At 39.8% G+C, this 22,359-nt stretch overlaps 1 protein-coding gene across 3 annotated transcripts in view; it reads right to left on the bottom strand.

Annotated features, from left to right (window-relative positions):
- Nucleotides 1–438: 438 nt before the first annotated feature.
- OLFML2B (olfactomedin like 2B) overlaps nt 439–22,359 on the bottom strand; it is a 46,549-nt gene continuing 24,628 nt past the window's right edge. For 2 of the 3 annotated variants that reach the window (XM_039348979.1, XM_039348976.1), the window contains 5 exons: nt 15,537–15,701; nt 9,929–10,139; nt 6,929–7,540; nt 1,957–2,133; nt 439–1,413 (listed from right to left, as the gene is read on the bottom strand). In XM_039348979.1, coding sequence (XP_039204913.1) covers nt 812–1,413; nt 1,957–2,133; nt 6,929–7,540; nt 9,929–10,139; nt 15,537–15,701 — 1,767 coding nt within the window. In that variant the 3' untranslated portion in view covers nt 439–811. The remainder of the gene's footprint in view (nt 1,414–1,956; nt 2,134–6,928; nt 7,541–9,928; nt 10,140–15,536; nt 15,702–22,359) is intronic. The other variant, XM_039348977.1, reaches the window with a different exon arrangement.

A 22,359-nucleotide genomic window follows, 5' to 3' on the forward strand; every position in this document is an offset into this window, starting at 1 on the left:
TCATCTAGGACAGGCTTCTATGGATTAAGCTGCCTGCCATGGCAGATGGGGGTTAGCACTATCCAGCTATGGATAGTTTTTCCTGTATTCCAGGTAAACAACCTTCAGAAAGAGGATTAATTTTGCAGATTCAAATCTTTCTCCCCCCCCCTTTGCAATTATCATCTGCAGATCAGAGCACCCTGAGTAGTGGAGTCATAGTTATGAACCCTTCTGTCCTCAGCCAAAGGAACAACACATCTTTCTCTCTGCCTGCAAATGATGAAGGTTATAGTATTACAGCTCCTGGAGCCTCCCAAATACCATAGAATTGCAGTCTGAACTATAAAGTGAATGTAAAAAAACCACAGCAGTTTAGGCAGGAACCCTATAAAGTCATATAGGAGCTGATAAGCAGAAAAGAGAAGCATGCAGTAACAGCAGAAATGTGAACACTGGTTTATTGAGTTTCAACACTGATATTTTATTATAAAATGTTAACTTTGGAGGGGTTTCTTATCCAAACCAAATTTTCTATTACAATAATAAAGGCAAAAGACCTGTGGATTTCCCCTTTGGGGTGTCTGCACTTGGCAGAGTTAATGAAGACAGAGGTCCCATTGTCTCAGGGTAGGCAATATATTCAATATAAAAAAGTTATACCCCAAATAAAAGGGTTGATTTGGTATATGGACTGTTCTACAGTCCAATTTTATTTTTAAAAAACTTAAAACTTTAAAACCCACACATTTACTCTGATTTATAGAATTAAAAACAAACATGTTTATATAAAAAAGGTGCTGTGGCCCATTAAAATCACTCCCTTGTGTCCTTAATAAGCAAAAATGACATTGTAAGTAACCTGGTGACCATTGTCCCAAGCATAAAGGAGCCGATCCTTGGGATTGTAGTCTATCTGAGTGGTGTAGGAATACTCATTTTCAAAGAGCAGGCGGGGGATGATCTGGGTATTGGTATGTGTGTCGAATGCATATGAAATATTAGCATTTCTCTTGTTGTAGCTGTCAACAGCATAGAGGACACCACAGATGACAAAGGAGTTGCCATAGAAGTTCTTGCGCAGACCCGTCTGCCAAGTGGTCTCCTTACGGGTGCTCAGATCCATGGCATTGAGTTTGCTGAGGACAATCACCTCTTGGTTGAAGCTATCATAATTAATGGCAGGATAAATGATCCATAGGCCATTTTCATCCACAGCAAAATCTACATCTGAATGGCCACGCCAACGCCAAGGGGTCTCCTCCTCATAGGCTACATCATGCAACATGGCCCAGGCAGCCACATAGCGCTGCTTTAGGTCATACTTAATGAGGTTGCGGGTGAAGGCTCGGTTGTAGTAGAGAGAACCATTAAAGACAGCATGGCCTGTTCCCATCCAACTGTAGGGCAACTTGTACGAGTTACTCCATCGGCCTAGGAAACAGATGGTATAATAATTTTAAAAGCACACTTGATCCTAACCTACTTGCAAGTAAGGGACTGCATCCTCTGGAACTTTCCCACCTGCCTACCTTACCTCTCCCCCATCTTAGCCCTTTTGGCTGCCCACCTAGCCAATGCTATTAGCTGCCCTAGCCCTTTTCATGCACCAACCAGGTCTGCCATCTCTGCATTAGCTAGGGTCTTTTTTTTTTTGCAAAAGAAGGCTCCAGCTGTGCCAGCACAAAAAAAGCACCAACTGAGGAGGCCCCAGCTGGTGTACAAACTGAGAACCACCTGTAATGTAGTTTTTATTTCACAGATTTCTAAGACTTTTGATCCCAAACTCACTTTAACTGTCCTTTTCTCCAATCCCTTCCCCAAAGCCAAATGCTTGTGCTTGGAAGAATTCAATTTGCCATTTAAATTTTTCCTCAGATGCATCCAATCTCTCCTGACTTCCCAACCCAGAATTCTTTTCTTCTGTCAATTATCTTCTCTAGCAATTCACCCCATTGTACAGAGCAAACATAAAACCTTGTCTGAAGCTGTCCAGATTCCGGAATTCCACTAAGGTGTTGCCATAATAATAGTTGGTGACATAGATTCGCTCATCTTTGGCAACAGGATCCTTCATCCAAGCACCTTCATTCCGCCCATAGGTATTCTGAATTACTGGCCCAGTAATAGTGGACAAAGTGTCCTTGCATTGACCTGAAACAACAACAGAACGTTTAGAACTTCCTATGTATGTGTATAAAGCTTTAAGGTGCTTTAGCTTCTCTCTTTCTTTCTACACAAAGGGAGGGAGTGGAGGGACTGTAGAGACTGCTCAACTCTAAACAACTCTGGGTGGCTGACACTTTAAAGGGAACAATAACAAAGATAAAGATCATATGTGCTCAGAAATAAACCATTCAAACACGAGCATCCTGTAGGGGCTTAACGACTGCTTTACTCCAAGATCTCTGATGCTATCCTTTCAAGAGGTAGGTGCTGCTTCCTAAGACTCAACTTGTGATATTATTTAATCAAGGGGACCTGGAGCTATCTTGTATGCCTGGTTTTCCTGTGTTTCCTCAAATAACCAGGATATGCCATGTGGAACTTAATAGGTGATAACCGGAACCTTGAATTGCATCCAGAAGCAACTGGTGCCACATGAGAACACCCATGGCATGTCCATTACTGTCTGTACTGCTACTAGTGTAGCTTCCGAGTGGTCTTAATGGCAGCCTCACATAGTATACATTGCAATAATCCATTCATGAGATAACTAGGGTCTCGCCTAATGACTAGTAGCTTGTTAATCCAGGAATGGGTATAAGTAATGCACTAGTTTGCTCTTTGCAGAGCCTCTCTAGGCCACAGCTGCCATCTGCTCTTTGAGCAAGGACTTATAAGTTCAAGACCAGTTTGTGCATCAGACTTGGAAATGCTATCCACCCAGTTTAAAAGATGGAAAGTCCCCAAGATTAGAGGGCCCAAATATACACAGCTACTCAGGATTGAGCCTATTCTCATGCAGATCTGTACAGCCTCTAGATACTGGGACAAGATATATAATTGGGTGTCGTGAGCATACTGATGACCCTATGAATCAACCAATGATCCCACTCAGTGGTTTCATGTAGATGTTTATTTATTTATTTATTGAACTTTTATGGATTACTATCATGCACAATAAGCCTAGGCATATCATAAAAAAACCAATAAAAAGCAATAAAACAATTGTATCACTTACAAAGGAGCACCATACTTCCCACTACGGTGCCAGCACATCCCATCAACCCTAAATATGCTGGAACAATCACAGAAAAATTAGGAGAATCACTGCAATGTGGCGTCACTCTATTCTCAATCCCCACAGCCTGTTCGGAAAGATACTCTGATCAATAGTATCAAAAGCACTGAGGATCAAGGAGCACAAGGAAGAACCTATCACTCCCATCCCAGCTCTGCCAAAGATCATAAAAAAAGCATGATACTGTCTCTGTCTGTACCCCAGAAATGAAACCTGACTGAAACGGTCAGATAATCTGATTCTTCCAGGATCCTCTGTGGCTGTTGCTTGACCACATCGACCACTTTTCCAAAAGAGGGAAGATTTGAGATTGGACAAAATTGTCCAGGACTATTGGATTCAGCAATAACTTCTTGAGGAGGAACACACAGCCACCTCCTTCATGGTTAAAGGAATAATTCTGTCTCTCAAAGAAACTCACCACTGTATGAACTATATAGACCCAATCTCAGGTCATTTCCCCCTCCGGTGGCAGCCTTAACAATTTAGGTGAGAGCCTGGATGACAAGTAATCAAGTTCACAGTTTGAAAGATCCTATCCATTTCATCACAGGCTCCATTTCCCTCAACACAAAACTGTGCCCCAAGCATCTCTGCCACACTTGCCCGAATCTGAGTGGATTTGAGAAATTTTATCTGCCAGAGAACTAAAATATACCTTACAATGCTATACAAAATTTCCAGTATTTTGTCCTTCCCCAGCAAGGAATTTCCCCCCCTTAACAGGCCACCAGATAGCTATCAGTGGATTCAATAAAACAGCAAAAAAAAAAAAAAGACATTTCACTTCTTTCTACCATTCCGTAATCTGCCCCCAACTAAATGTTGCTTGGTGACCAACTGAAATCCCTAAGAATTAACAATCTCATGATCTCTTGCTGTGAAGTCAAATAGATTAGGTGTTATGCACCAGGGAATACAGTACATCAGCAGCAGTTCCAGCTATTCCTTACAACCTGATTTCAATCCAGGATGTGACATTTAGTTATCTGCAGCACAGACTCTAGCAGATAGTACTAGTATCCCGGATGATAGCAACCCGGAGAACTGGGTGTACACATTTCAGAATAACAGAGTTGGAAGGGACCTTGAAGGTCTTCTAGTCCAACCCCCCTGCTCAAGCAGGAGACCCTGGACCATTCCAGACATTTCTTTTTAAAAGCCTCCAATGATGGAACACCCACTGATTGAAGGCCATTGATTTATTTTTATTTAGATTATTTGGTTTATTCTATTTATTTTTTTATGTAGTTTATTTGATTTACAAAAAATATTTACTCTCTATACATTTAACTAGGCCTTGGCTATACGTGCCATTTGGCAACTTCATTATGATTAAATTGTAATTTAGAACAAATACAAACACAAAAAAATGCAGCAGCTGGAGCCCAGGGTTACCAAGGGTCCAGAAAGTAGATATAGAGAATAAATAGTGAGGGCTGGATGATGAGACTGCTCTCAAACAACAACCTCAGCTACTCAATAGTAATGTAGCTGAGAAATGGTAGTTTGTTATTGCTAAATAAACTGAGAAGTTAATAAGGAGTGGCATGGTTGGTACAGGAGAAATGGTGAGCAGAGACACACTATCTGCCTACCATCTTTCCTTTGCAGTCCCAACCTATAACTATTTCTCCCCATAAATATGCATACCAAAGATATGGGAACTGATTAGTACTATTTTTTGTGATTAGTGCTTAAGCAAGAACATATTAATAAACAGAACGATGATGGCCCAAAAGATAGCCAAGGACTATCTTTTAAAGTAGAGGCATCACAAGTTACTTGTACCAAATTCTAGGACCAGGACTTTTTTTGTCATAGAATGCACCGGAACAGAGTTCCAACACCTTTTTTTGATGGATTTCCAGAATTGCATTCTTTTCCTATTGTTGCCATTCCTATCCTCGTTTGCTTTTGAAAATGCCCCGGTACTGTGCGAGCGGGGTCCCCTCCATGGCTGTCTGCCTCCTCTAGGAGGAGCCATGAGGCACCAGAGCACCACAGCCAGAGCATGGCTTGATTGTCTGGGTCGGACCGTGGGGTGTGGAAGCCGATGGTGACACATAAACATGGAGGCCATCTTTCACGAGAGGGTGAATGAGCCTTTTGCCTTCCCTTACAGAAGGTGGGGTGTGAGGTTAAAAAGAGGCGAAGCAAGAAGAAAGAAAGGCGGCTGACGTGGAAGCTTGCCCGACAGCGAAACTTTGCTGTTTCGGTTCCTTGGGTAGTTCAAAGGCTGGGATGTCTACGAAAATCTCTTTTTAGTCTTTTATACTTTATATTCAAACTGCAGAGGGGAAGAATAAGAATAAAGCCAATGTCTTGTGATTTGGAGGTATTATTATTGATAATAATATATATTAATTATGTTTTGGTCAGATGTAAAGGTAGACCTGAGGTAGATCTGAAGTTTAATCAGATTTATTTATTAAATTGGGTTTAACTTAAAGGTAAATTAAAAGTAATCTGTTCACTGACAAAGTTTCAACTTAATTTGTTTCAAGTCAATACCCATATTAAACTCCAAATGTAAATTTTTCCACCTTGACAACTTCTTAAAAATAATTCAATCTTTTACAAGCAACCAAATTTTGTTTTATTGGGCCAATTTCATTCCACATAGAAAGCTGACATTTCCACTCATTAAACTAAATGGGTATGCCAGTGGTAAATGTCCCAAAAGATTAATAAAATCTTCTAATTTAAAGCCACACAGTGCATGATAACATTAATAGTATTAACTTACCTTGAACAAAATCCTAGTCTTTTGTTCAAGGTAAGTTGAACTTGAAGGGTTTTTTTTTCAACTACAAAGGTAAACCTTTGCAAGGTAGATTGTATGACGTGTATGAGTTCCGGCACCTTTTTTTTTTTAACAAAAAAAGCATTGTCTGGGACTGAGTAATAGATCAACAGGGTAGTAAGCAACAGGGGTCTTGAACCAGACATTTTGTCTTTTGGAATTTATATGTTTATTTTGATTCTGGTTTCACCACACAGTAAGGGAAATTCTTAAAATAAGTAGGGCCACCCAATTCTCAAAACAAGAACTACAGTACGATGCAAAGATAATCTCTAGCCCTGCTTGCTGAAGGCCTGTGGCAGTCAGCCAGGCACACTGATTTGATGAATAGAAATAAAAGGCCAGAAAAAACAGATAATTCCAGATTACATCAACCTCTGCCCAATTCATTCATCCATTCCTCTAGAAAACAAATGTTATCTCGCAAAGATAAAACAGAAACAAAAATCCAGTATAAGTCTGCATTTCATAGACTAGAATAAAATAAAGCACAAAAATGTGATTTAAGACCAGCAGAGACCCAAATATAATAGAGAGCAACAATTTAGTTTTCATGGAAATAATACTGTATTAAGGAGAAAAGCCTTTGACCTTCGGGGCAGCACTTGTGTTCTTGTAACATGACAGGGCCGTTCTTTAACCCTTTCCCTGGGACACCAAATCCCTTTCAGATTCTTCCTCTGATCTATCAGGCTCTGATCTAATATGCTGTCTCTACCCATCATGATTTTTAACTTCTCTGCAGTCCTTGACACCATGCATTCATTGTTTTACTTATAATGTATTTAATCACCTTCTGTTGATTTGGCCCAAAGTAAGAGCTTTCTTTATTCCATTCTAATGCTATCCAAGTCACTAGAAATGAAATAAGATAAATGGGGAGGGAAAAGAAAACTCACCAATGGTGTTTCTTATATCTTCCTCATCGAGGGTATATTTTGGTGTGACAGTAAGGCTAGGATTCACAGAGGCTGGAGAGGTCACAGCTTTGATCATGGTACTCGATGTAGGCTCAGGCGTCACCTGTATATGAAAATCTGTTGTGGACATGCTAATTATGGGTCCCCCCATAGTAGCTGTGTTCTGTTTTGCTGTAGTTGTGATTGTGGGAGCCTGAGTGGCAATCTGAGGCAGTGTTTTCAAGGTCCATGTGGTATTTTTATCTGCTGCCTCAGTTACTGGAAATTCAGCTGTTGCTGTGGTCTCCAAGACTTGGGTATTACTGGCAGAGACAACTGATGAGGTAGTGACTGGGGTTGACTCTAGAGGAAGCAACCTGCCTGTGGAAGATAGTGGTGATTCTGTTGTTGTGGTAATGCTCGCAGACGTTTCTTTTCCATTGGGTGCAGTGCTTGTAACATGCACCTTCAGGAGTTGAATATCATCATGTAAAAGCAGATCTTCCATAGGTGGTGGTTTCCTTGAAGGAACGTTTGACAGGTAGTTGTGTTGCAAAAGCTGGTCCTCAATCAGCAAATCTATAGTATCACCACTAAAAGACTCTTCTTCTGCTAAAACACAGATTTTTTTAGTATTACATTTTTATCAATTATACAGTTATAACTGATAATAAAATATGAAGTATAAAATATGTTTAAAACTCCGTATTTTACATTAAAATCATTTCTTGTCTGGAAAAAACATGACTTTAAAGATTTTTAATAGTAAGTTCTCCCACTGCAACAATGAGCACATTCTACAAATCAGGGTTGGCTACACAAGAGGTTCCGTTCTGAAACTCCTCCACACGTTTTCGTGGCATCTGAAGGTAAAACTTCCCAGAGTATCTCAATACACAAAATATTCCTATAAGAAGAAGATATTTTCTGTAACCCAGGCACAAGCAGGGAATAATCAGAATTTTATACTGTGAACCAAAATAAATTGGCTTTCAGTAAACTTATGATGTTGTCTTTAAGTCTTTCCAGGCACTGGCCTGGTTGTTACATTAAGCATTAATTAAGCTTCTGGACTAGATACATAGGTTGTCATACATAGAGCACATTGAAGTACTCAAGTCTGTATGTTTATTGCTATTTTAAATTAATTTTTCCTCAAGGTAGAGTGCAACTGGTGTATCAATCAAAATAAAAACTTCTCCTGATCACCACTTCAATCTAGAAACCAGAGAGAGATCCAGATCCAGATGTAACCTAGCTTTTGAATCTGCTCATTTTAGGAGAATATAACTCCATCCAGAAAGAGAAGATATATTTATTCTCTGGAATTAAAACACTCTGTTATGAGATGTCCATCTTACTGAATTTGGTTTGATTTATTAGTCCTAATTTACCAGCTACAATTAGACATTCAGAGTCAGGAACTTTATTATCTGGAAATATTACAGAGAAATAGATCTCTATTTCTGTTACATTAAAATCCAAATCACCTTATAATTTTCCTCAGTAGTTTGATGCAGTTATAGAAAATACTGTCCTCCTCAAATCCATTCATAATTCAAAAGGGCAAGACACCCTGTCACCAGGTTAGAAAAAAAATTAATTAAACTGATGATTTAACTGCATTTAAACTCTCTGAGGGATAGGAATAGATGTATTGCAAAATGATTTTTCCCAACGTTTCCTGGTGAGCCAGCCTCCAAGCAAAAGTCATCCATCAGTTTGATCTGTAGCTCTCTCTGAAACCAATTTCAAATGGAAAGAGATAATTGTTTTCTCCAGGACTTCTGGAGAAGCCACCAACATCACAATCAAACATGATAGGTTAAAAATTGGTCTGTAATGGCCCATCTTTGAAACATCCGATACAAATGTCGTAAGACAGGTGTTGTAACTGTCACCTTTAAACAGAGAGGCATTGTAACCGTTCCCTCGGAGAGGCGTTTGTAATACTAATTAAATCAAGAATGGGAGAATGAACATATGTAAGCTAGTAAAAGCAAATGTCATCTTTCGGATCATTTGCTTGGCAGAGAAGAGGAAGCAAAGAAGCAGGATCCAACTTTCCTTCTTCAACAGCTGACTGGCAGCCTTCCAGCTTTGTTTAGTAGACAAACATATGTCCACTAAACAGCTGGGGAATTATAGCATAGATAATTGATTGCAAATCTCCTTCGAGATATATTTTAAAACCTGCAACTGAGTTGGGTCATGTATGAGTATGTGCTTAATTCTCTGAATTATGAACTGCATTTAAACTATAGAGCCACAAGTAGGTAAAACCAAAATAGGATTTGGAATAAAATGTGGAAGCCACATAATCCAACTCCCAGTTATGAAGCAGGAACACCTGCTTGCTCCAAGCTGCATGCAGTCTAGTCCACAGAGTGACAGTGACAGAGAGCAGATGCTCTGAAAAAAGGACTTTGCAGAGTAGAGAGCACCATATGTTCAACAGCAAATGAGTCATGTCAGGGAAGGAAGACAAACACTCATGCACACCATACATTCTCATCCTCTAACAGGGATAATTGACCAAAGGGAAAGGTTAATCTCTTAATCCCAGGCTCTAAATTGTCTCATGTGATGGAAGTCCTAGAAACACAATTCATACCATATAATATAATCTATACAACAACAGTTGAATAAGTCTGAGATCACAACCTAGGAAGTGAAGATAGTGAAATTCTTCTTGATTTCAAAAGCCCACATTGAGACATTTACATGTATTCATTTGTTCAGTAAAACTGTTTCTAAGAATATACTTTTCAAGCCATATGGTATTTTCAGGCCCATCCCTTGGCTCTTATACAAAAACTTTTCTTATCAGCCTTGAACACTTTTGTCCTATCAAAAATGTTTTTAACTATTATATTTTTAAAAAAAATATATCAGTGATATCAAGTTAAAATAATTTAAGTATTAGGAAAAAGTGTCTAACAAAATTTTATCAAAAGTACAGCATCAAAATTATGAATGTTTTAAAAAACATTAACTCACGATCTTCAAGGTCATTTTCTGTTTCAGCATCTTTGGCCTTATAGTAAGTGATTTCTCGGATGGGAGGCCTGCTCCTCACGTGAAGTTTTCTTGGTGAAACTGCCTTTGGATTCATTGCCCCTGTAGCTGGGAGTGCATATTGCAACGACTCAGCAGAGCTTATATCCCGAGAAGCATTTTCATCATGTACGAAAACTTCTTCATATTTTTCCTTTAAGAAACCAAAATCATTAAACTTGACCTTCTTAAACTTAGCTCATGGGACACATCCATGAATTGGAAAACCTCCCATAGCCATTCCCATATATTATCCTCTTTCAGTGGCAACCCAAATTCCCTAAAAGCCATCAGGGATAGGTTTAATCTAACTTCTCTTTGGAAGGAACATGAAGACAACCTGTTTGGCATTTCCATCAAGCAAATTTTCTAATGGTTTGACATACCGGGATTTCTGAAGCACCTGTGACACATTAAGAAGGATGCTTTTAAATATCTGTCAATGCCAATTAGTCCTAGAAATACAGTAAGGTAAGTGGTATTACACCAAAGTAAAAAGTCTAGTATTATTCACCAACTGCAGTTTCTCCAAACTTGTAACAACACTGTATTGTAGTAATCCAGTTGAACTATTCTTGAGGCTAGATTTTCTTGTACTTTCCTCTGTATGCATTTAATGGGAAAAGGTACTTTGATAACATTTTAGATCACTGTGTATCATTCATGTCAACTCATGGGTAGCCCAGGGAAATCAGAGCTGTACCAATGGATTAATATGGATGATATCTCCATCACCAAAAGAGAATCAGAGACTAGCAATATTTTCAGATTTATTTCTCTTTTCTCTAGAAATCAGTAATGATTTAGACATTGATTAGATAAAGCTAAATAAAATGAAATCCAGGACTTTCGGTCTTGCGCCATAGCGCCCAGTTTTGGGATCATGGACCTCCGGACCCTGCAGCTAGTTTTGCCCTGCCAGGGGACCCTAAATGGGTCTAAGTTGCCCTGAAGAGATGGCGAAGAAAGAAGGGTGCCCCGACAATTCTGGAATGATGGCGGTTGTTTCATTCAGTTCAAGGAAAGCCTTCTAACTCAACAGGAGAAAGGCTGCCACACCTCACTGACCAGCCCAAGCTAATTGCAGCCGAAGTCCAAAGGCACTAACCAGGACAACATTGAACAGCGTGCTTGAAACTGGGTGAGGAATTTGATCTTCTCTCTCCTATTTTATACCTAAGATCCCTAAGAAGCAAAAAGCCTCCCAAAGTGAGAAGGGGGGATTGCCTCACCCTTCTATAGACAGAAGCAGCAAATTAAATCCTTATTGGGAATAAACATTACCCACAGTTTGGATAAATTTGAAAGCTAAGAAAATTGTTAAAACTCTATACCTGAAAAAGCATTGATGAAATTGTATGTATATAAAAAAAGAACAAAAAATAACTCTTTATTTTAAAAAGTTGAAAAATGAACAATGACATCTAGTGGGGGATTAGAGAAAAAACTATAGGAGCACTGACCTAGAATTTGGCAAGATGCCTAGAACCAGCAAAAATCAGCTGGGAACAAAGCATTGAATTATCTACTACTGAGTGAAACTACATTTGTTTAGAAACTGCTGTCTTTCTGGGATTATAGATACACTGAACTGCATTCTTAAATCTTAACCTAAGAACTGTTTGCAAAGAAAGAAAACATTTGGCCTTTGGTTAATCTTCTAAAGGAGAAATTACTGGAAAACAGTTAGATAGTCAAATACTTCGAACTGAATCCTGACTGGCTGATAATTATAAGACTCCTGAAAAGAAACCTGCCACAAAATATTGTTTTCAGCGGTGCCCTGACAATTGGAAACGTACTGGATTATAAAACTATTATATAAAGACAAGAACTATGTAAGATTTGGCTGTTTGGATTTTAAGATGGATTGGCTTGATAAAACTAATTAAAAAGATTATGACACCAATGGAAAATTATTTAGAGGGGAGAGATAAAATGGATATTATAAACCTATCTAAAAGTAGTATAAAACCATACCTAACACCTCTTCCTGAAGAACCCAGTTTGGAGCTTCAAAGATCTGCAGGAACAATGACTCAAGGCAATACAAATACATTCCAGGAGAAAATATACACAATGCTGCGATGGATTCAAATGATAATTGTTTCAAACCATGATGAGATTAGAAATCAGTTTGACAATATAAACATATCTCTAACTTAAACCTACAACTAAATGATACTCAAAAATGACAACAAAGAATGAACAAACAAATCAGATAACAGAATATAAATTAAATGAAAGTGACTTAAATAGAAAAGCTATAAATGAAGAAAGCTACAATTTAATACAAACAAACAAAATCTGCAAAACCTTACTATAATAAAGAAGTCAGAAAAGATGCCTTATCCTCCAGGACTTCAAAACAAATTTGGGGATAAAAAAGAAGAAAAAACGAAATGGATTAAAGGACTGTCAGATGAATCATCAAAACGTGGGAGACAAAAATCTGATACCTTACTTGCTTTGTCTTTTTTGTCCCCAATAATACTTACAAAAATACAACTTGGCAAGCTAAACTTACTGATCTGGAAAGCAATTTGGCAAAAGAAGAAGATCAATTTATTAAATGGAATATTATATGACTAAGCATTTGTTTGAATAAGTTTGGATATAAAGAGGCCCTAGAGAAAGATTATTAGATGGTGTATTATATGATTAAATATTGTTGGAATATAGCCAAAGGAATAGATAAAGCTTGTAAAGGGGCCCTATAGTAAGAGAAATAAGATATATAAGTAATATAATACTTTTAGAATATATGAAATGTTAAAACATTGAGAGGGTCTATTTAAATGAAAAGTTTGGATATTTAAAGGTAATGAATTTTGAGAAAACTATGACTGATTAGCGTGTTCTGAATACTGAAGGGAAACTAAGCTTCAATAAGAATCTTGAAAGCAGGACATAATAATGATTTAATAAGATGACTTTTATAAATACAGTGGAAATAAGCTCATTAAAAACATGTTATATGTTGGTGTTATTATATGCATAAATACTAAAAAAATATTTATATTCAGCTTGGTTTGTACTGAAAATATTAAGAATTATATTTGTTTAATGTAGACAAAAGGAGAATATTACAGAAGAAGAGAGGATCAAGAAATATATTACTAACATATTAATTGTAGAAATTAATTATCATTGTTTTAAATATATGAATTCAGACAACACACTGTTCACGAAGCACTAAAGATTGTTATTGTAAAAAATTAATAAAATATGTTTAAAAAATAAAATAAAATGAAATGAAATCCAAATCTAAAGCAAGGGTACAATTTGTTGCTGATCCTTCTGACTTGCCAGTTGCAGGTTGCTTTAAGAACCACATGGCATCAGTATTAGAAATTATTTTTACCAGTTTAAGATGGTACACAAATTCTATTCTCCTCCTGGGCAAAAGCAGCTTGTCAATATCATACATGCCCTAAAAATATTAAGGTTTGTTGGTGCCCTCTTTTCATTATTAATTTTTAGGTTTGTTTTTTATGTATTTTAAATTTTCTATTTGTGTTTCACAGGTCTGGAATCACAAATAAATAAATCAAAGGGCTTGGGGACTAAATGGCTGTGGTCTAATTTTTTGATAAACTGACGGCATCTGTGACCAAAATTTTCAAAAGCTAAGTGAACTGCTCGGTATTAGAATTTTGCTGTTTGATCTTTCATCCAAACTACTCTCTAATTGGATTATTCCATGGAAATCAGAGAAAAGTTATTCTTGACTGATTCTTTACCTAGGTCAGTGGTGGCGAACCTATGGCACGGGTGCCAGAGGCAGCATTTGGAGCCCTCTCTGTGGACACACATGTCGTTGCCCCAGCCTTGCCTCTGCCCATGACCCCCTCCTCACCAGCAGCCCCCCTGGAGGAGAGTCGCCCCTGAGCGTGGCCCACGCAGAGCAGTGCAGCCAAGGACATGGCAGCCAGGCAGCGTAGACAAGACTCTGCTCTCATGCCTCAACACGCAGTTGATGCTGCAGGGCGTGGGCAGAGGGCATTGCCATGGTGCTGCTGGGCTGCCTGGGCGATCTGCGGCGGGCCCTGGAGGCAGTGAGTGGCCCTGCGGGCAGGCAGGGTGGGGTAGAGCGGGGCAGGGCAAGGGGTGGAGCAGGGACGGGGCCAGTTTTGGGGCACTCAGTCTCTAAAAGGTTCACCATCACTGATCTAGATGATTTTTCAAATTCCCTTTTGTGAAGAAATTTGAAAGGAAACTTATTCTTGATTAGACTGATTTTGAGACAGACTATAGCTACGTGTTTCTCTGGGAGAGGCTGCTGCAAATTCTCTTTGTTGGTGGTTAATTAAAGGTTGTTTGATATTGATACAGTGTGAAATGACAATCCAGGCTTCAATTGTCTTCCTACTTGCTAAAGTTGTTAGAATATTTGTGAATCACAATGGCTTCTCTATGTAATCATATACAACATTGTGATTACTAGTACCTGTGTATGACTTTAAACTGGATTTTATGTCTTTATGTAGCAGTGCATAGTCTGATATGTCAAGCTATTCTAATCAACAATGTCTTTTGTATTATTTTAATTGGATATTAATACCATGTTTTGCAGATCCAAGATAAACCTGGCAAAAATTGCAGGGGATAAAATAAACTCCTAATGACGAGAGTAGACCTCTACTTTCCTGAAGTGACTAAAATAATTTTTGGACTTTTTGTTGGTTTATAAATGGTTATTTTAAAAGTTATGCTTTTCAATGATTTACTAGTTGGATCTGTAACTTTCTCAGAATAAGGAAGAAGGACATTTCCCAGTGGGAGTGGGTTGTCCTTAGATGTATATTCAATGTTATTTTTATTGCTTGAGCACTTGGTTTGCCTTATTCCCCTGGAAGAATGTTCTGTAAGCATTAGCAAGATGGCTCAACTCATCTAATAATCTGCCAGCTCACAGATATGTCTGGCAGAGGCACTAAAATTTCTGATTATGCTTGTCTTTTGGCGGGGCTGATGGTTGGAGTTTTTAGGTAGCTAGAAATGTGTGTTCATTGGCCTTCAATATAATGTATGCCCTACTTTACCTTGACTGGTCAGAACATTCAAAAATCAAGTTGGCTATATTGTCCACCTCCATAGTAAACTGAATATTAGAGAGGATATTATTTAGATCAGGGGTGTCAAACTGCCGGCCCACGGGCCAACACATCACGATAAAACTGCACCCACTCCATTGCCGGCAATGGGAAAAAAGTTCCGATATATCGCGCGACGTCACATGACATCACGAGTTTGTCTGATTTAGATGGTCTAGAAATTCATTGTGTTCTTTCTCACACTGACTCTAAATCACAAAAGTATCATCTACTTATAGAAACCTAAAGGGGGGGTGTTCAAAAGCACAGAATCCAATTACCCATTGCTCAAATTTCTCCCTTTAAAAAAAATTGCCTATAATTGGATTTAGTGGGCTCCGCACAGAACTGTAAATTTTAAAATAAGAGCAACAGAATTCTGATTTTATTTGTAAGAGATATTTCTAATGTTCAGAGTGGGTGGAATAGAAATCTGATTCAGTTGTGTGCCTTACCTCTGTGAGTGTGTAAGCTGCTGCAGCATCCCTCTGCAATGAACTCTGGCTGTCAGCATGTTTGTTGGGAGAAATAATTGTCCTATCAATATCCACCTCCTGAAAACTTTCTTCTGCGTTCTGTCTCTTCTGTTTATTGTCTTTGGTAATGTTTCTAGACATTTTCTGGAATATGTTTGAAAAGTAAGAAAGTAAACATCATTTATACCTGGAATACATTCAATACTATAATTCATGTTGGGCAGGGAGGCAATGTAATATCAAAGATCCTCTTATTTCTGGGTTTTCCTTCTGCCTTCCATGGTTAGTTGCCTTGAATTTCCAGAATCAGGGGGAAAGAGCCCAATCCAGTCAATAGCCAGAAAAAAGAGGCATATGATCACTTTCCCTTTACTGTTTTAAAAATACACAAATATGCTAAATTTAGGGAAGCCAGTATCACTGAAATGAAGCAGGCTAGACTAGTTCAGTTCCACTCAACATGTGCTAATATATTATCTTCCTTCTGCTCAAATTGTAACAGCAGCAGCCCAATACAATATATGCTTAGACCTGCCCTAGTGTGGCAGTAAATGGGAGATAATCATCTGTAATTATAATTGCAATACAAACAATAGCAGTTTGAAGTCAATAACTGTCAAAACAGTATACTGTACATCACCCAGAAAGCTAACCTTTATCATGCTTCCTGCAAGTTCAAGCTCACGTCAGTAACCACAGCCTATTATTTCCAAGAGGACTCAAGCTCTATTTCTAAAAGGACACCAGATCTACCAACAGTTCCTTTAATTGTTTCCATGGGTCAAACAATGCAACGCCAGAATGTGATATAGCATTCCTGACAACTGAAGCATCCCTCCATGCTGTTGCTTCCTAAATTCAGTGTGCAATAACTCCTAAATCCTTTCAACACTAGTCATGGGGACTAGGAAGCCAAGCTAATTAACTATTGGCGCATCTCCTGCTACAAAGGAAATGCAGCACAAACAACTTTGCGGCACTTCCCCTGGGACTGTAGGGTTAGTGGTAATTTCCTATTGGCAGGATCTCTTGCTTAACCCCTTCTGGGATTTCCTATTGCCCATCTCTAGTGGCCAACTGGAGTTCTTACATTTGGGGGCTGGGGATGATTTTCATTTTTGCCCCCTCCCCTTGGCCAGTTGGCTGGCAATGGGGGATGGTGGAATTCAGCCATGAGTACATTTACCCAACATTAAATAAAGTCCTATTAAGTTTGCTACTAAAAGGCGTAAACCCAATGACTATGTGAAATTACCTGAAGGTTCAAACACACCTCATTATATTATATATAACTAAACATCTACATACTTTAACTGCAAAAACTTGATTGTGGCCTTAAAACAATCAAGGACCCTTGTGGCATTTTAAAGACCAACAGTGATGCTTTATCATGAAAGACAGCATGTGTGTTTTCTATTTTGTTGTGTGGAGATGGGTATTTTATGGTTGATGGGATGAAATGGCTTCTTTTATAGGCTGCAGTTTCAATTCTAATGGAAGGCAGCAGCACAATTACTTTTAGATGTGAGAAAAATGGAGATAATCCACATCAGCCATCCTACAATCAAAAATTAACTCTTAAGAGAACTGGGGGACAAAAAAGCCACCTGAGAAACCATCAGCGATTCTCTCCTTGAAATCTGGCCTGTTCTTTAAACAAGCTCTTCAGGGAACTCTATATCTCTTCAGCCCCAGCTGCAGTGTAAGACAAGAATACTGTACTGGTCCTCCTCATTGTAACAACTGAGCTATGAAACAATCTATATTATGTTTTTGCTTTGTTTTTTTTAAAATAAACATGCTGATATACAAGCCACTTTTCGTTTGAAGAGGAAAACAGTGCCCCAAAAGACTCACCTTAAATTCTGCTCCCAACCCAGACAGTACTCCAAAAAATTGTTTTCTATTGGAAGTCACCCTGTCTCTGGCTCCTCTTAGCCCAAAAAGTACAACTTGCAGTTAGCGTCACTTTTCAGGAAAAACATTTCACACTTACAATAATATTTAATTTACATTTTACATTTTAATTTACATTAAAATAAATTTACATTTATTTTACTATTAACAATTTACAGAATCATAGGGTTTGGAGGTCTTCGAGACCAAACTCCTGCCCATGGCAGGAGACCTTATTGTGTTCTGGACAAAGGGCTGTTCAATCTTTTCTTGAAGGCTTCCAGTGATGGACACCCGCTACTCTGGGTATGATGCTTCAGTTCAGCATACGGCAACTTCCTATGATAAAGCTCCAGGTTACAATTCAATTTTATTAGACTACGAGTTTACAAAAGCTGCCCATAAAGTTGAAACTTAATTTTACAGATTCAGACCATGGGTCTACCTAATTCATCTCCTACCCTTGTCATCATCTTTTCCCAAGAGTCTTGTCTATAGCTAGCAGCAAGAGTAAATACAAATATGACAGTTAAAACAATAAAATATCAAAGTTCAAATCAAAAATCAACAAACATCATTGACAGGAAAATTAGCAAAATATTTTTAAGCAGTGAAAGGAAGCATAAAACTGAATAGTTAAAAAGCTGGACTTAAGCAAGATGTTGTTCACATAGGGCTCAAAAGCCATCCACATGGAGACCAAATAAACATACTTGGGGAGAAAATTCCACAGTGAGAGGTCAGCTATTCTGCGGACTTTATTCAGCACAGAAATTAGCTAAAAAGCCTTCCTAGAAGGTCATAATAACTAGGTAGGTTCATATGGAAGCCAGCAATTTTCCACAGTGGTTTTGGGCTTTAATGGCATAAATAACACTTTGAATTAAACTGAGAAATGGAATGTATGTCAGTGTAGTTATTTTAATAATGGAGTAACATAATCCTCAAAGTCATTTCCAGTTAACAATCTGGCTGCTACATTCTGCACCCATTATAAATGTTCAGATACTTTTCAGAGCAAATTGTGCACAGTGCAGTACACATTACAATAACCCAACCCAAGTGTACAATAAGGTGAGAGTCACTGTGATTAGATCAGACATCTCTGGGAAAAAGAGTGTTGGCTTACCTGAATGCATGTTCTCAGCATGATGATGAAGAATCCACCAGTGGGTTATTTCAGTCCTCCTGCCCAATCAGATTAAGTTGTTAAGTTGTCACGTCCCTCATTGACCGGGACTTCCCAGTTTCATCAACGGCGTAGCCAATGACAAGAGTTTGATGTGATGACTCTCAAGCAGGTATCCAGAAAAAAACAAAAAGAGGAACAGGCCCCCAATCCATACCTAACTAACCACTAGAAGGGAGGGCATGGATTTTTCATCATCATGCTGAGAACAAGCGTTCAGGTAAGCCAACGCTCTTTCTCCAGCATGATGACTGAAGAATCTACCAATGGGACGTACCAAAGCTCCTGGAGTTCCTATAGGTGGGAATCAGTTGGGGCCTGTGAACATGATGGTGTCACTACCTGCTGTAAAATATGTCTACCGAAGGTGGCCTCAGCCGATGCAAACGTGTCCAAGCGATAATGTCTAATAAAGGGGGAAGGCGAGGACCATGTCGCCGTCCTGCAAATGTCCTCAATAGACGCTTGAGTTGCCCACGCTGCAGTTGTGGCAGCGCTGAGGGTGGAGTGAGCCGTCACATGACTAGGAACGGGTAGGGCAAGAGACACGTAGGCGGCTGCAATACAAGCCCTGATCCACCTACCTATAGTGGAAGCTGATACCTTTTGGCCCATTAAGGAAGGCTGAAAGGATATAAACAGGGCTTCTGACTTACGGAAAGGGGCCGTGCATATGATATAACAGTGCAAGGCTCTCCTCACGTCTAGTGAATGCCATTGCCATTCCAAGTCATGCGACGGGTGAGGACAGAAGTCCGGGAGAATAATGCCCTATGGAACACTGTGTTTATTTTTGGAATAAACAAAGGATCTACTCTAAGAACCACCCTGTCCTCGTGAAACATGCACAGGTCCTTCCTGATCGATAAGGCAGTCAATTCCGATATAGGTCTGGCAGAAGTAATAGCTATCAGGAATGAGACCTTAAGCGACAGGTACCACGAGGAACATGTTCTAAGTGGTTCAAAGGGAGAAGAGATTAGTGCTTGTAAAACCCAGGGTAGATCCCAAGAGGGATACCTATGAATCACAGGGGGTTTACTATTAGTAACTCCCTTTAGGAAAGATCTGATGGTAGGGTGTCTAGACAAAGACTCTGAAGAGTCCTAAGAAAGTATCGTGGAAAGAGCCGCTAGCTGTCTATGGATAGTGTTGGGTGACAACCCCTTGTTAACACCCTCCAGTAAGTATTCTAACACCTTGGGAATGGTTACCTGTGACAGACTCACGTGATTCCTGTCGTACCAACGACAGAAGTTCTTCCATGTATGGTTGTAAATATGGTTAGTCGCCGGTCTCCTGGCAGCCTGAATCATATCGATCACCCCTGACGAATAAGACTCCCGAGTCAGGATGCAGCGGTCAAGTGCCAGGTGGTCAACTGAAGCCATTGGGGATATGGATGCTGAAGATCCCCCTGTGTCAACCGAATGCGGTTGTCTGGAATCCTCCACGGAGCGGAGATGGAGAGACTCACCAGGTCTGCAAACCATGGTCTTCTGGGCCAGTGAGGAGCAATAAATATTATCTCCGCCTGCTCCTCCAGGATCTTCCTGATAACTGCTGGCAACAGAGGCAGTGGGGGAAAAGCATACAAGAGGCCTTGTGGCCATTGGCTGCGTAGGGCATCCGCCCCCTCCGCTCCCAGCGAGGGGAACTGAGAGAAAAATCTGGGCAGCTGGGTGTTCTCCAGTGAGGTGAACAGGTCCACTATCGGGCAACCAAATCTGTCCGTGATCTCTCTAAAGACATCCGGATGTAATTTCCACTCCGAATGGTCCACTATTGACCTGCTGAGGAAGTCTGCCTGCCGATTCGCCTCCCCCGAAATGTGCTCTGCTCTGATGGAGAGCAGGTGTTTCTCTGCCCAGAAGCTCAATGCTCAAGCCTCTGTCATGAGGGACTTTGACCGGGTACCCCCTGCCGATTTACGTGGGCTTTTGCCGCCACGTTGTCCGTCAGGACCAGCACATGTGGCCCCCTGACTACTGAGTGGAAATGTTTGAGAGCTAGGTGGATCCCTCTGAGCTCCAACCAATTTATGCTGTGCCTGAGGTCTGCCTGTGACCACTGACCCTGAGCCATCCGGATTTGGAGGTGAGCACCCTAACCGAAGAGACTTGTGTCCGTGGTCACACTGATGTGACTGGGCACTTTGAATAGGGTCCCCTTGTGAATGGCTGAGGAAGCCCACCAGCTGAGAGAGAGACACACCTGATGAGGGACGCGCACCAACTGGTTGGAGGTACTGGTGTGTTGTCTTTGACACGGAAGCAGAAACCACTGTAGGGCCCGAGCATGTAGTCGGGCCCACGGCACTATCGCTATGCTGGGAAAGGAGAGCCAATGATATTGTCCTGTTCCTGCATACCTTGAGTGCCAGGTCTCTGATGCTCCTGCGCCTCTCCTCCGACAGGTACACGTGACAATTGTCCATGTCTATTACCACGCCCAGATGTAACAGATGGGTCGATGGTGTTGTCTGGCTCTTTTTGAAATTTATTAAGAACCGGACTTCCGGTGGATAGCGTCGATGATGGCGGCTACATTGTAGCCGTCCTCCTGGGACGGTGTGAGAACCGCGGAACACAGCAGAGATCAGCTGTCCCACGGCTCAAAATCCCCCTCCCGGGTGAAGGGAGGGGGTAGAGAATCACCCGAATAGAGGTAGAGCCTCTTAAACCCCCCAGGATTTTTTTTCTGGGGGGTAGAAAGAGAGCCCCCTCGGGGTTCGGGTTGCCTCCGCCTCCCAGCTGTCTCTGTTCCTTCGGTAACAAAGCGAAACGCCGCTACCATCTCCGCACGCTTAAAAGGACCGGGTGAGTGATTTTTAAAAGCGGACAGAGCTGGATAAAGGATTGGACTTATTGATTTTTTATTTACTTTTTAGTTTAGGCTGATTTTCTTTTCTTTTTCTTTGTTTTTTGCTTGTGTGGAGAGTGAAACTAAAATGGCGATTTGAAAGTGCTTTTTTTTTCTCGGAAGAAAGCGAGTTAAACGGAATGTTATGGACTATTTAGTTTTTTCTATTTAAATTTTTTAAACTTTTTTTTTTAGAAGGTGGTTTCATGTTTTTGAAATAGCTTTTAAACTCTCCTTTGCTTTTTATTTTTTTTAGAGGATTTTTTATTGTATTTTTTTTTAAGAAGGAAGAAGAGGAAATAAGATTTTTCCTTTTTTAAAAAAATGGCTTCAAAGAGGCAAGCAGCTTCTACAGTTCTTAAGGTGGCTTCTTCCCCTGCGATCTTACCAGTACAACAACCTAAAGCTACACCGGTACAACAACCTAAAGTTACACCACCATCTTCTCCTCCTCTGCCAGTATTATCTGTACAAGACATGAAAGATATAATGGGAAATGCTGTATCTCAAATCAGAGAGGAAATGAAGGACCTTTTAGATCAGAACAAAACTGAAATCAGAGGGGAAATGAAGGAGCTTTTAGATCAGAATAAAACTCAAATCAGAGGAGAAATGAAGAACCTGTTAGAGCAGAATAACACTATTCTGAGGCAAGATATAGTTATGGCTCTATCAGGACTGGCTTCTGTGGTTGAGAAGCTTGATTCAAGGGTTGAAGAGGTTGCAGAAAAGGTTGATACCCTGGAAGATAAATTTGAAGGCATGGAAAAAAAGATGGAAATTTCACAAGATGACATTGTTATGTCTCAGTATAGGGAAATGGAATATGCTTTAAGAATCAGGGGTCTGAAAGAG

This window comes from Crotalus tigris, unplaced genomic scaffold (assembly GCF_016545835.1).
Source record: "Crotalus tigris isolate CLP2741 ecotype Arizona unplaced genomic scaffold, ASM1654583v1 scf7180000018217.1405312, whole genome shotgun sequence".
Lineage (NCBI taxonomy): Eukaryota > Metazoa > Chordata > Lepidosauria > Squamata > Viperidae > Crotalus > Crotalus tigris.